At 38.4% G+C, this 14967-nt stretch overlaps 1 protein-coding gene across 5 annotated transcripts in view; it reads right to left on the bottom strand.

The window, feature by feature from the left end:
- Window positions 1–3355: 3355 nt before the first annotated feature.
- Window positions 3356–14967, bottom strand: part of CACNA1D (calcium voltage-gated channel subunit alpha1 D) — a 175625-nt gene continuing 164013 nt past the window's right edge. For 3 of the 5 annotated variants that reach the window (XM_063412060.1, XM_063412062.1, XM_063412061.1), the window contains 7 exons: window positions 13271–13635; window positions 12948–12974; window positions 11876–12025; window positions 10397–10560; window positions 7514–7635; window positions 6572–6892; window positions 3357–5574 (listed from right to left, as the gene is read on the bottom strand). In XM_063412060.1, coding sequence (XP_063268130.1) covers window positions 5281–5574; window positions 6572–6892; window positions 7514–7635; window positions 10397–10560; window positions 11876–12025; window positions 12948–12974; window positions 13271–13635 — 1443 coding nt within the window. In that variant the 3' untranslated portion in view covers window positions 3357–5280. Of the gene's footprint in view, window positions 5575–6571; window positions 6893–7513; window positions 7636–10396; window positions 10561–11875; window positions 12026–12947; window positions 12975–13270; window positions 13636–14261; window positions 14333–14967 lie in introns of those variants that run through there. The other 2 variants (XM_063412064.1, XM_063412063.1) reach the window with 2 other exon arrangements.

The raw sequence follows: 14967 nt of genomic DNA, 5'->3' as shown, positions 1-14967 counted from the left end.
CAGTGAACCAATGTTATATTCTATTTAGGACTTAAATCTTTGCTTTTTTAATTTTCAGATGTGTAAGTTCAGATACTTGAGCTTTCATGGCTGTTTCTAGTGTCAAACTAACTTTCAGGTACTGATTAAAAAAAAAAAACCTAAAGAAACTGAACTCACTGAAAGAAATTGATTCCATTGATTATTTTGTATTTATTAAGTATTCCAAAGCAACTTCTGACTAAGAAGATGTCAAATCATAAAGTAAAGGCTTCTGTAGCCTAAGATTGCTCAGGACTTATGGCAAAGAGAATAAACAGTTCTTCAGGAGAAAAAAAATGGAATTTTACACCATTTTAACAGACTGTAGAAAACCTTGCTGACTCAGATGTTGGCTGGAGGGACAACTGCAGATGTTCAAGGCAGATACTTGTACCTGGTGCTGCTCTCTGTAAGGCACTGACTGGAGCTCTGCTGAAGGAAAGGACCTAATTCCTTAGAGCATCTGCATAAACAGAAACAAAACCACTGAAGATGGAAGATGATAGCAGTGAACTCTGCTCCAAAGGGAGACAGGTAAACCCTTTCTCTGTATGTGATGCATTCTTTTGGGATGAGGGGAAGAACAAGAATATTTCACATCCTAAGTGACTGATTAGCTGCCTTAAGTAGACCATTCATCTGGTGCAACTGTTTGAGAAAAGCATGGGCTGTGTATTCTGTACCTCCTAGTGGCAAATGATTCTTTCTCAGCACTTAGGTTTGTGAAATTTTTCTTTAAAGGTATTCAGTAGATTCTGGTCATTTGTCATTTGAAATACAATAAGGATATTTTAAGTTACATACACTGGTGAGACTTACCACAGTCCTGTGCAGCTGAGAAGGGAGGCAATTCAGCAAGATGAGATACTGAAGTTGCTGCATTTGCACAAAATGTGGGTTTCCACTCTAGGCATGCAAGATGGGAGTTGTTATTATGCAACTGCAGAGGATCAACCAGCCACTGGCTTACATAACTTACCAGTGAACATGCACAGACCTCTCCTCTGCTGTTACACCAAGCTCTAAAAAGAGGAGTAAATAGCAAGGTTAGGTATCCATGTGTCTTTTGTTCAGGAGACAATGCTGCACTGAGAAATCAGATAGCCAGGCATTTCTTCTGAAACATCATCATCTTTTCTTGCAGTTCTAGGCATCCACAGACATCTTGGAGATTCCTCTCCTTCTAAACACTTAAACACTTTCATTACTGTGAACTGCAATGTTGCTTTATTAACTCCAGCCTCACTGCTGTAGAAAACTGAGGCTCCTCCATGAGATTCCTTTGATGCAGTACTGAAGGGTTTGTTGCCCTGGTGAAATCTTTAATAGCATCACTTTACCATTAGTTTCTCCTGTGCTGTATCTGGTTGCTGATATTGAATTCCTGTTAAATTTTTTTTCTGACTTCCAGCAGAGTCAAGTCTGCTAAAGGGTCCTTAGAACAGGTCTAGGTTATTCTAACATATCCTGTGGAGCACTGGCAGTCTCATAGCTAAAATTACCCATATTTTACACCTTCTTGGACTGAAGAACACAGGTTGTAATCCCACAGTTTTATCTATTTAACAAAATAATACAGTGTGGTTATTCCCAATTCTACCCAGATATAAATTCTATAAATATACAGATAATACATTATGTGTTCAAAACCAGTTAACTGTAAAAGCTGTTTGATTCAAGAATTACTAGACCTGCCAGCATGGCTTGGACCAGCAATGGTACTGCAAGGGAGAACCCCAGCATCTCCATGGAAATGGCTTGCTGCTGATGCTCCAGGCAGTTGGAGGTCTCTGGCTGAGGACAATGAGATTAAGAAAGAAAAGTGACCAAAACCATTTCTTTTGTGCACACATTTCAGCTCAAGTTGTTTCAGTATGAGAAGTGTTTTTAAAAGCAGCAGAATATAGCAGTATTTGTAAAATTGCACTGTATTTAATTTATGTAAGATTTTCTACACCACAACCTTAAAATCCTTTCCAAGTGTCTGCTTTCAATGAGTCTGCAGCCAAATTAGGCAGCTACATGAACACTGGAAAAGTGGGCCTAGAATATGCATTTTCTATAAAATAAACATAGAAACAGATTTTGAGGAGTAATAAAAGTATAAATATATTCAATAATATAAAATATATATATATCATCAAATAATAATAAAAGTAATGAAATACTTTTTATATTATAGTTAAAATGAAGAGAGAGAACACAAGCACATCTTATTACACTACTATAATTTTTAGTCTCAGTTCTTCTGTCAGCCAAGCGCCAAAAAAAGACACTGTTCAAATATGAATATATTTTATAGATTTTTTTTTTCAGTGAATTTACTTCACTGTAGAATACAGTGTTTAATTCTTTGCTAGTATTTTCTCTCATTAAATACATATATAAACAAATTTGGAGTCTCATAAATTATGATTTAATTGTTGAGAGAACTTTTAGGTTTTTTGTACTAATTACCATGATCGTTAGTATTCTAAGAGTGCCAATTACCATGTAATTATGCATATATTGATTACTTATTACCACGTATTTCTGTAGTGAAACTGAACAAGTATTCTTTGAACCTATGCAAATGTTCTCCCCTAAGCCAATAACTACATAGAACATGGTCTCCAACTAAATTTCCTTCATCGTTTATTTTTGCAAACAGTTCTCTCATAAAATTCCTTATCTACCTTAAAGAGTCTCTCATCACATTATTAAAGGCTGAGGACAAAGGGCATACAGTGAGGTCAGCATATTGTTTTCTGTCTCCTTGGAGAAATCACCAATTAAAAATCCTGTCACTGCTCAATCTGCCAAACCTGATGTGCTATCAAACGTCCATGCTGGACAAAATACAAGTCTGAGATTGTTTTCCTCCTTTTTTTTTAAAGTTTAACTTCAGTTGCCTTGAAGGTGATTATCAGAAGTGGGTTTACCACAGTAGGCAGAACATCAAAATCTACTCATTGTTATTTCCCAGGGATTGCTCCATTTTGGCCTCCCAGATTTTGTTTCTGTAAGCTGGGAAAGAGTAACAAAGTGAGTATTGCTGGGTAACCTACCCAAGAGCTTCCCAAGACATCATGGAAAATTTATTTAGGTGTTTCAGGGTATTTTAGTCAAATTTTCCTAATCATTTCCATAGGTCTGTCTCTAGGGAAGTAGTAATCCCTTTTGCACATGAATACTCTGCTTTATTTCTTTGTGGTTAACAGCAACCATTCATAAAAGACTTGCACAATGTGATGCTACAGACTATTTCACACATTCCCTCCCATCCTTATAACACTGCACATTGAATTTAACCTTTGGAACTTCTTTGTGAAAAATTATTAGTAAAAGGACTCCCAAGTATAATAAAATTATTACACAGTTTTATTTGGAGAACATTTTGCATTTGTTTTAATACAAAATGATGTAGGTCAAGAAATCATTTACAAACCTTTAAGTTCTTATCCTGGCATTTGAAATAAGAATGATTTCAGAGGAAGTCTGTAAGCTATTCATAGGAAACTGTCATTATGTACAAAATGTTTATTGACATGTTTTAAACATCACATTTGTAAAAATGTGAACTGGATTGCTATCTAGCATAGGAACTACAGGTAAAACCTGATAAGATAACTTGTTAGAACAAGTCATTGTTATCCAGTGCTAACAAAGTAGACAGTAGCTTTCAGGGTGTTTTAATTATCCTCCAAGGTCATTTCAGCCTCAAAGACATTTCAGGATTTTACTGCATTGTGAACAATAGCGAAGCCCTCTCTTGATTGCATAAAAATAAATCTTTGAAATAGTACACATAGAACAACAGAAAGGAAGAGGCAATAAAATAAAATATTTTTTATATCAAGGTTTTTGGTTCTGTGTAGAATCATACTATCACATTTCTTCTCTTTCCAAGCAGAGAAAATGGTACTCAAGTAAAGCATTTTCATTTACCTGTGAAGTATTTTCTGCCTCAGATATTTTCTGTGTCAGTTTAAGGTACGTAGGTATTACGCTTTGTCAAAACTAATTGCCTCATGACCAGGAATACCCTGGCATGAACTTGCCAAGGTTTTTGGGTTTGGGGCTTTTTTGCATGGGGTTATTACAAAAATAAAATTAGAACTTACTTTTCAGTCAGAAAAAAAAGTTGAAATTACTTTAAATTTTTTTACCTTTCCAAGTATAAGACTAAGTAGTCAACGGTGCATCCCTTTTGCAGAGAGATTTATTAGACTCAATTATTAAAAAACAAAATCTGATCTGTTGCCAAGTTCAAACTTGACACTTTATCCCAAAAAGAGATTTACACTGAGAGGTGGCTCTATTTAAATATTTAAGCTATAGATCTATATATTCCAAGTAAAAATACTTCTATCTAGAATTCTGTGGAGAGTTACAATAATTAGGGTCCATAAATATTGCTGCAGTTCAATTACGGTACAATAATTACAAAATATAGAACATCTCTTTACAAATACAAATCATTGTATATTACAATTAATTTACAATATTTTCTACTATATAATTTTTAGCAAACTATCTTATCTAATTCTACTATAACCTGGTTGCAAGTGCATTAGTAAGAATGCAATTATTCCAGTATATTTTGCCCTTAACATGATAGTCATAAAACAGACCATCTGAATGATATTTTCCTATGTAAACTGATGTTACATATGACAGATTATTCTTTATATAACTTCTTTTTCCAACGATCTCTAACAGGTAGAGCATGACAAATTGTATTTTAGAAGAGCATTAAGAAAAGAAATCAGGAGGCAAGTTTGAGAACAATGTTAGAATGGATATGCAATGGTATCTGATATGCTTTTGAGCACTGAGGTAATGACATTATTGGTTGTCATCACTCATCTCATGGTGCTGTTTCCCGCACAATCTTGTGCCAGACCTCTACAGACATTGTCACTGACAAAATCCTGCTCTACTAGGAAGGACAGCAGCACAAGGTTGAAAGACAGGCAAGATATTACACCTCAGAATCCTGCTCTAGCCCTCAAAAAACTGATTGTCACAATCTGCTTGGTTTCAAAATAACCTTATTCCTACAGAGGAACTGAAAGTTCTGTGGGAGGAGACTTGACCTACTGCAGCTCTGTTCACATTTCGGCAACCTGGAGATAATAAATTTATTAGTTATGGCTTCCTTGAGGTGTGACATCACTCATACAAAACTTGGATTGGTTATTCATTCCAGCTAGTGCCTAGCATCGTGAAACTATGAGGCACTTTTTCTGTTATTAGAACATTTTTCCTTGCTAAGTACTATAAGCTTGTAATGCATATCATTTCATCAGCTAAGTCCTCTTCATATCGTCCCGTTTCCGGCTCTTCGTCGCTGTAGCCAGGACCAAAATCTTGAAGTTCGTAATCTTGTCTGCTTAAAATTGGAAACATATCCCCGTTGGCCCCATTGCTGATATTTCCATTGAGAAGGTTACTTGCTGCACTCTCCATCTCATCAATAGTCATGTCACAGGCATCAGCAATCTCGTGTTTTGTAGCTGAAACAAATTTAGGGTCCTTTGCATACCTTCCCAGGCCTTCAGATATAAGTACCTGGCAGAGGGAGGTGAGAGAGTGAGGATTTCAGTGGAATTACAGAACAAAAGACAGACCATAACATTGCTCACTGATGGAAAGCACTAGAAACCCCATGCTGAATCACTGGAGCAACCCACAGCCAAACTGTCTAAGTAAATAACAATTAAATCAACAATGAGAAGTGTCCAAAGCACACCGTGATGTGTGATAATGGAACTTCTCTCACTGACTCCTTAGGTAGTCTTTGCTAAACATCAGTCATCAGGCTGATACACTAAAGACAACAGTTAATACATCTCAGATGGTGCAGTTAAAAGAATTGTCTGAAATACAGAATTTTATATGTTCTCAGTACTTTAGAGTACATGGAAAAAAGATGTTGAATTCCCATTTGCAAAAACATAACAAAATGTGTTGTTTAGCTCATAGCAATGGAAAGGAAGTGATGGATGGAAGCTACAGCATTAACTATGATTCAGAAATGCTGCACACACATTATCTTCAAATCTTTTTTAGTATAAAAGGGAATTCTTAGCATTCTTTAGTACACCTACAAATCAATCCTTGCAGTTGTTATTCTTCTCTCTGCATTTAGTACACTGATTCATGGAATTTTTGATCTTTTATTCAGATTACTGTAAAAATGGGGATTTATTTCTCTAGAAACAACAGAGAGAACAAGCATATACATCATCTGTTCCCTATTGCCATGGTGGAAGGATACTTCAGAACTGACGATCATCTAGAAAACTTAAATTTCAAAATTTTGATGTCTCTTTAGTTCTCTGATTAATCTCTAACTAACGTGAAGATCTGGATTCAGCAGAAATCCTTTGCTACACGACAGTTACGAATAAATTCCCCTCTTTACCCAAAACCAGTGTCTGGCTATAAAACTAAAAATCCAATATTTAGAGAGCTGATGTGAATTTAACGACACGCTTTTCAAAGTTAACCCCAAAACTGCTCAGACAGACACTGTGGGCTCCTCCAGAGCTCCTGCAGTGCTCACCGCTTCCACCAGGCTGTCTGCACTCCTCTGCTTGTCGCTGTGTTTGTGCCTGAAGTCGTTGGGGACGGTCAGGCTGGCTGGTGTGAAGGTCCTGTAGGAGATGTCGGGGTCGTCCGTGTACCAGGAGCTCCTGTGCAGGGAAGGCAGGCTGCCGTTCATGTGCTCTGTGGAGTCAGCCCTGTCCACCTGGATCAGGGGGGTGTAATAGGGGGAGCGGTCCCTGTTGGGAGGGGTGGCAGGCGGGGTGGCCCAGGAACGCGTCGAGCGACTCGGTGAATGTTTATGAGCTTTGCTGGAGTCCAGGCCTGCCACAGCCATCACCTGGTAAAGGCAGGAATTTTAGAAGTTAGTGATTTCAAATAGTCATACTCATTTCTCGTTTCAGCAGATAACTCAAACCAATTTTTCAGGCAGCAGCTACACAAAGTTAACATCTTCTGATGTGTAGTAGCCATGCAAGAGAGAAACAGGACTGAAATTGGTAAATTGACACAACAAAATGGTGTTTTTCCGTTTTACTCATATCACAAAATCTTTTCGCTTAAAGAATATATTAAAAAATACGAAGTATAGAAACATTCCTTCTGTCCAGGACACGATAGGAAGCTGTCAGCATTTTCCAAGCTGGGCACTGAGCCTCAGAAGGTGTCTATCTTGTACTTGCAAATGGTCACAAATGGATTTGAGATAGGCCAAGGTTAATAGACAGCTGTTGTATTATGCATTCCTGGTCAAAATTTAGGGCATGGTGACTCTTTGTGAGCACTCAGAGTCAATGGGGGAGGCTACTCATTCTGTTTTGTACAAGGTGGATGTTTGAGAAGCCGTGTGTCCAGCAACAAATACAACAGGACTGCTCCAAACACCAGTGAAAGTCAGGAGTCCAATGCAGAGGCTGGAAGGATGTAATTCACTGTTAGTTAAGGAAGGGTCTGAGCTTACCTGCTGCTGCATTAAGTGAAGTGGCAAAGCTGTGCGATGGTGGAAATTAGGAGAGAGTGGGATCTCGTCTTGGCTACTCTGTCGGCGGAGGCATTCGAAATTAAAGGAAGATCGTCTGTGTGCTACAGGGAAACCATAACTCGTTAGAAAAACAAAACATTTCTCCTCAAAGTCTGTTATTTCCAGAATTCCAGGGTGAACTATGATACAAATAAAAAACAGATCCTCCAGTAAGAAACAAGTTGTGCTAATAAAAGCAAGTGGCTGGCTAATAAGATAAAGGGCAGATTAATCACATAAGCAAAAGCAGTCCCAGGTAGAAATCACAGAAGCAACCTAACATGACAAAACTGGAAGCAGCTGTTTCAGAAAACAGACTTGTCTGATGCAGCTGACTGGCTCAGACACTCAACTGCAGAGTCCTGCTATAAACAACTGTGACCTTCTTCTTTCCTCCCTATGGCTTCAAGCTCTTAATTCTATTCCCGAAGGAAATATGAAATCTCCAGTTCCTTGGAAGCAATATGCAATAAGTAGAACCATATCCAAGTCAACCCAGGCTGTCAATTCCTGATGTTTATCCTGTTGTTTAAGACAGAAATCATACATGGTCTCTGCTGTTATGTGCTCTTCTGTGATAGCAAAGAACAAGTAGAAATCTGAACTGAATCAAGATGTTTGGCTGATGTTCCAGCTGATGTTGTTGAAAGTCTGCAGAATGATGGGAAGCACATGGGTATCATTCCCCTGTGCCAGCTTCAATGCACAGAAAGCCTAGATGCTGAACTGCAGCTAGAATCCAGGTCCACCTCACAGCTGCAGGCACTGCAGTGGGACACTGGAGAGAACCCGGCTGTACCAAGTGCCACAGAGTTACGGCACCCCACAGTTATCATCAGACACTGCATGCTGGATACCAGCAATCAAAGAGCCACTGAACTAAAACAGGCACCTCCACGAGGTGGTTCTGTCCTACTAAAGCAAACTTTGTCTCTCTCCCTCGTCTCTACGACAAATCCAAATACAGGAATGCAAGCCTTAGCTCCTGATCCTAATATGCTAAATGTCCCAATACCAGCATGTATAATAAGCAACCCAAAAAGTCATCCAAAACAAGGCACACTTCTTTGCATATGCTTCTCTGCAGAGAAGAGGCTGAAAGAAAATCTCTGTCATTCCTCAGTACACTTCTGGAAGCGATTCAAATACTGTGGTGATGAGTTTGGTATAGAAACATCCAAAAAGCTTGACATGGAGCTCAGTTTACTGACTGCAGTACTCAGCCAAGGCACTGGACATTATGTTCACTTGGACTGAATCAGATGCTAGAAGGAACTGTTTAGTGCAATGTACGGGTGTTTTGGGTGGGGTTTTTTTGGTGGTTTGTTTGTTGTTGGGTTTTTGTTGTTGTTGTTGTTGTTTTGTTTGTTTGTTTGTGGGTTTTTTGGGGTTTTTTTTTCCCTTTATTTATGTGAGACAATCAAGGCTTCCTCAGGCCAAACAGCCCATACACTAGTTACAAATAATAGATTTGAGATTCTCTTAAAATCTGCCCAGATACTGAGCTGTTAAAGTCTCTCAAATCTTTTCTGGAATATTAAATAAATGGTTATGACAGGAGGTCTGACACTGATTGGTTTTATGACACTACATTGGTTAAAGTCAAGGACTTCCTAAATTACCCTTATGCAACTTTGATCAGAACTAGGCCCTCTTATCCTAGGATATCAAATACTCTTATCTAGTACCTTAACCTAGTCCTCTGTAGATGAGATAAAAAGCATAACTTCCTCTAAATAAATTACTGCCAAACACTGTCATTAAAACTTTATCTCCAAGAATGCAGTTAGAGGAAACCTTCAACTCTCCACTTGAAACACTTTCATGGGAAGACCCAGGACAATGTTTATATGAGAGTTTTTCTCCTGCAATCTGTGGAATAGATATACAAAGCATCTTTCTCTTTGGATTAAAATTCCTCTGCAATCAGAAAAGCTTGTAGAAAGATGTACAGGGGTCTCCTTTCACAGTGTCTCCTTCATCTGATCTGTCTCCCTTCTGCTACTAAAGCAGCTTTCTGTACCCTTCACTATTGTTCAGCTGAGTTATTTACTTTCTGTGGTGCAAGACTCATTCTGCCCCTGTGCCCCTTGAGGGCAGAAAGCCAAAGAGCAGAGAGCATGCCAGCCTTGTCATAAGGAGTTGAGTGTGGATCCAATACTGGCAGTATGCTGGAAAATACTACCTTTATTATAAAAAAAAATATTTTGCTGCTGCCTTTGACCACAGCTCTCTGTAGCTTTAAACAGTCTAAAACTGTACCTCAGGTATAAAATTATCTCAATACACTTGAGAATCTCTGAGACAAGAAAAAGCCTTGAAAAGTGGTTGCTTTTGATCTTCTAGTGCCACCCCAAGTTCTTCCTCTCTGTGAAGTGTCAGAGGTCAAACACCAAACCCAAGAATTTTGAGTGTGTGCCTAGTTCACCAGAGGATAGGCACTGCTGATCTCTGCAGTACAGCCTGGTACATACAAAGACAGAATTGCGAGACAAGAACAATGACATCTTGCAGATTATTGTCCTTGAGATAAGGAAAAACCAAGGGATAGAGATATAAGGATGAGAAGAAATCAAAATTGAAGAAACAGGAAAAAAACATCAGTTGACAATACTAATTCTATCTATAAATTTAAACATCTTCTCCCTCAGAAGAAACACAGAGAGCATTATTCCTGAGATAGCAGAATAAAGCACCAATGTCAATCTGAAATAAGATGCTTAAAATCCAATTTTTTTTAAAAAAGCCTTTTAAAACTGGAATCTGTCTGAATGCATTGGAATGATTTCAGATTTGCAAACAAATTGTCCTTAATGTACTTACGTGGTGGTGTTGGAGGTAGCAGCCGTCTCCTAGGAGATCTTTTTGTATCATAACACATCTGTGAATCATCTTCCTCAAAAAAACCATGTGGGTGATGGTAACCTTTTGGTCTCTCAAAATCTGAGTCATGGCAGTGATATCTACAGTGGTAATCACATCTATGTCTGCATTAAAAAACAATAAAGAAAATATTCTTTCAGTGAGTTTTTGTAAACAGTTACCAAATTAGCTTCCCTCCAAAAGATTTGCAAGCCTACTCTTTCTCCAGCAAGATAATCGAACACTGCATTCTGTAATTGCACAACTCAGATTTAAAATCCAGTTTCTGTAGGATTTTGAGATAGGGCATATACTTTTGTACTAGTACAGTTACATGGTCAATTATTAAGTTAAATTTTTAGTCAAGTTGTATTTTCAATGAATTTATTCTTACCAGTACAGGCAAAAAGGTAAGACCTCAGTCACACTGCTTAAAAAAATAAATACTCTCTTCTACTCCTGCCATGCTCTCTTGAGAACCTGGGTAAGGTGCAGGAGCACAGAAGCACAGAATGGATTTAAGCCTCTTACATTCTGGATGTTCTCATGTTTGAAATCAGATCGTGAAAGGGTGTTACTTGGTGCTAACTATCATACAAAAAGAATAGTTATCTAAGAATTCTGTAAAATTCAGCTTTCATGCAAATCTCAGCTTTTATCCAAACAAAGGCAATGCAGATCTGGGTGCCAATCTTGGCAGAATTCAGACGTTAAATGTAGTCCATATAGCAGGAGAAGAAGGAGGAGAATTAAGCACGTCTGGCACTTGAGCATATGCACTTATGGATCTAAGATAAAATGGCAATAAATTCTTCTACTTCTGGGCTGGACTTGAAAATTAAAAAAAATGGGCAGAAGTTGTGAGTACTGACAGTGGACAGATTTTAGGCTTCAGGCACTACTGGAGTCTGTGAGCAACTCTCTCATTCTGGCCTGGGCAAATCCTAAAGAAGAACCCAAACAATCCTTGCGAGGTGAAAAACCATTAACAGGTGGTGTTTTTCTAATTTGTTTACTGGCAAGGATATTTACAAAGAGGTGTAGGCTCTGAATGACCAATCATATTCATTGTACCAAAGTACTGTATAAAAAGAGGATTTAGAAGAATAGAGATTGCTCTCATTTGCTGTAAGCTGAGAGTCGTGTCGTTATTCTCGTGCCATCCGTGAACAGGAACGACAAGTGGAGATTATTTTTGAGATGCTACTGAATGTACTCAGTAGAAGGAAAACATTCCATCTTTGGAATACTCTCCTTTCCTGCTCATCATTTCCCATTTCAGCAGTTGTGGAGTATTAATTTCATTAGAGAATTTGCAGTGTGAGTGTGCTTTGTGAAGCCTTTACACCTATGTACCTAAAATGTTGAAATATTTTTGCATGCTATTTTATTTTAAAAATATTTTTATTTAACAACATTTTATTTAACAAATAACCTCACCTGTTTCCTGACAACATACTGTCATCCTCATAATATTCTTCTCCACTGTAATACTCCTGCTCTGCCAAATAATGATCATCATTGCAATAGTCTTGCACTTCATGTTCTTCCCTGCGAATGGTAGGTCGGCGCCCATCACCAGTGTCAGATCTGTAAGGAGCAACCAAATTGTGATTCTTTTTTCCTATTTATATCACTATATATCTATATCTATATCTCTATTGTTTATTGCATACACAGTTCTTTTAACGTGCTTCAAAGAGGAAAAGAAAAAGACAAGCATTAACAACTCTCTAGTGCAGACGGTGGTGTTAGTGCAGAGCAGTGCAGTTCAGAACACGAATGATGGATCTGTTCCTTAAAGATGGCCTTCCTGTATTTCCTTGTGGTACAAGAGAAAAACCATAAAAGGATGCTTAGTGAAATCAAACACATTCAAGACATTTTCATATGATATACACTGTCATTTGGAAAAGCACAGCCTCTCTCCAATGCCTGGAGTTTGCCAAAAGGCTTATATATTGACAAGTTCTCACTGAGGTATTCAAAAAGAAATCTGAAATGGATATGTAAATCTAGACATTAAAACCACCACTGAACATCCATTTACCAATTAAAGCAATAGATCCCATATTTTAAGAACTGTCTTAGAAAATATTCAGACAAAAGACCAGGAAATATTTTGGGTCCACTATAAAAGGAACTGTACACATTAACATTTATCAAAGCTAACACCAGTGGTTTTTCCAGTCTTGGGGAGTCAATTTTTAACAAGGGCTACAATCAGGTGTGATCTTTAGCCTGTTGAAAACTGCAGAAACCTGCCTGGACTTTCAAAAGGGCTTGAATAATTTTGAACTTTAGCAAAAGTTTGTCCTGTTAGAACAGTATAAAAATTGACTTTAAAATTGTCACTTAAGTTACCGGCCATATGCATTGTTATACAGTTCATTTAGAAAAGAAACAGGAAAGGAGACAAAAAAAACCAAAACAAAACAAAACACCACCCACCACACAACAAACACAACTCCTCCCTGTCCTCTTCAATTATGTCAGAACAATATCAACTCACCTAATATATGTTTCATAGTAGCGTGTTCTATCCAGGTAGGCCATGCAAATGAGAAAAATATTTTAAGAACAAGTCATCCAGAGAAATTCTTTGGTGATTACAATGTCTGTGCTATAACTAATGATTTCACTTTAAAGAAAGTTTTTACACCTTCAAACCCCAGTGAAGCTTTATGCATTTCCCATTCATCAGAGCTAGATATTAAACACAGCTCATACATCGGTAGGCAACAGAAATGAAGATGCAAATTGATTCCACTTGGCTTAACTTTCCTATAGTGTATTTATAAATTTATTTGAAAACAAAGACATATTTAGGTTTACCTCCTACTGCTTGGCCTTCTACGCTTCTCGTGGTCAGTCCTGGAGTGGGAGTGGTATCTGTTTTCAGATCTGTGCTCACGATTTCCAAAACCTGTGTGTTTTCCATGGACTTTGGACACGTTGGCATTATTGAGATTGGCATTTGTTGAGTTTGGAACGTGCTTTCCTACCGAGTTGTGATTGTGATGGTTGTGGTACACAGAGTTTCCTGCCTGATGATACATGTTTTTCTCAGTATCACTCGCAGAGGGGATTGAAGGCCGCTGGACGTGTAAGGGACGGTGTGTGGTGTTGATTTGCTGAAATGAATCTCGTCTGTCACTGCTAATGTGGTTTATGTGGTTGCCAAAGAGGGCACCATTCCTCTGTTTTAGGGGAAGAGAAAGAAAAAATTATATCAGATACCTTAACACAACATACTCTTGACAGTGACAACTTACTTTTCTCTCCTACATGCATAGAAAAGTAGCAATTCAAGTAACCTGTGATTTTTCTTTCTAGTTTTATGATGCTTCAGATGGGATCTCCTGAAGTGACAGACATGTGATTGTGGTGATGACAATATCGTATTTCAGAGTCAAATCAACAGTATGCTGTGATCATTATTCTTTTCCACACAACTAAAAGTGACATAGCCAGCTTTCTCCACACTTTATTAGGCAGGAGAAACCTAGATTCCCATACATGAACATGCAGCAGCTTCCTCAGAAAGAGACATGTTTGCTTAATTTTGGGGAACGCTTTGGTGGAGTTCTCTGCTGCTCTCCCTGCTTGCAGCAGGCGTCACTCAGACAGGATGGAGTGCCATGCAACAGCTTGCAAGCAAATCCCAGGGAGGGAACATTCAGCTCCAGTGCTTCCATTCTTTCTTCTCACAGACGTACAAGAAAGAGTAGTTTCTGTTTATCAGCCCTGGGAGTGTAATGGATGGTGAAAGAGAGGATGAGGTGCTAAGCTATGACTGTGACATGCAGCTCTCTGGACACCTGACCCAGGTTAGGGAGCCTCCCTGTCTAGCCAGGTGTGGGTCCTGGATGACAGCAGTCTGAGTTGCAGCTCAATCTAGAGAAGACAGGAGGTAATGATGGTTGGCAGAGAAATGCATCTACTGATGGCAGCTGAGGCACTGTCTCCAGTGCCACATCCTCCTTTTTGCAGAGGACAGGAGCAAGCTATGGGGCTTCTGCTGTAATTCCTGCAGAAGCATGATTTTACATCTGCTTCTTCTGAAATGCTTGGGAAAAAAGAGTTTTCTTGCTGGCTGACAAATGGTTTGCAGACTGCCTCTGCTTATAACACCAAGTTTACATGTTCACCATTTAGGACTAAATAGCATAAAGAGGAAACCTAATCTTTCTTCTGATCGATTCCTATTGATATTCATCATGAGATTGGAAATGGCATTTATATTTAGTTGACCTCTGTGTAACCCCATGCACTCATTTTAAAATATGCAGCTCTGTGTCTGTTGTGGTTTGCTTGCACAGACTTTTGTTCTCTTCTTCCTATCTACCACTGCAGAGGCTGAAACCAGTTTCTACCTTGCCACTACCAAAATTTGAATGGCAAGGTCCATACCTTTTGATAGGATTTGCTTAAGAAAAAATAAAAATTAATGAGAAAGAATTAGGGGCAGGAGAACCTGCAGGAACTGCTTCCTTAATTTATGAAGAAATGCAAGTGCCCTGGTACTATCA

Source organism: Prinia subflava, chromosome 14 (assembly GCF_021018805.1).
Source record: "Prinia subflava isolate CZ2003 ecotype Zambia chromosome 14, Cam_Psub_1.2, whole genome shotgun sequence".
NCBI classification, from domain to species: Eukaryota; Metazoa; Chordata; class Aves; order Passeriformes; family Cisticolidae; genus Prinia; species Prinia subflava.
The sequence above is the reverse complement of the archived record's forward strand: the minus strand, read 5'-3'. Positions and strand labels throughout refer to the sequence as shown.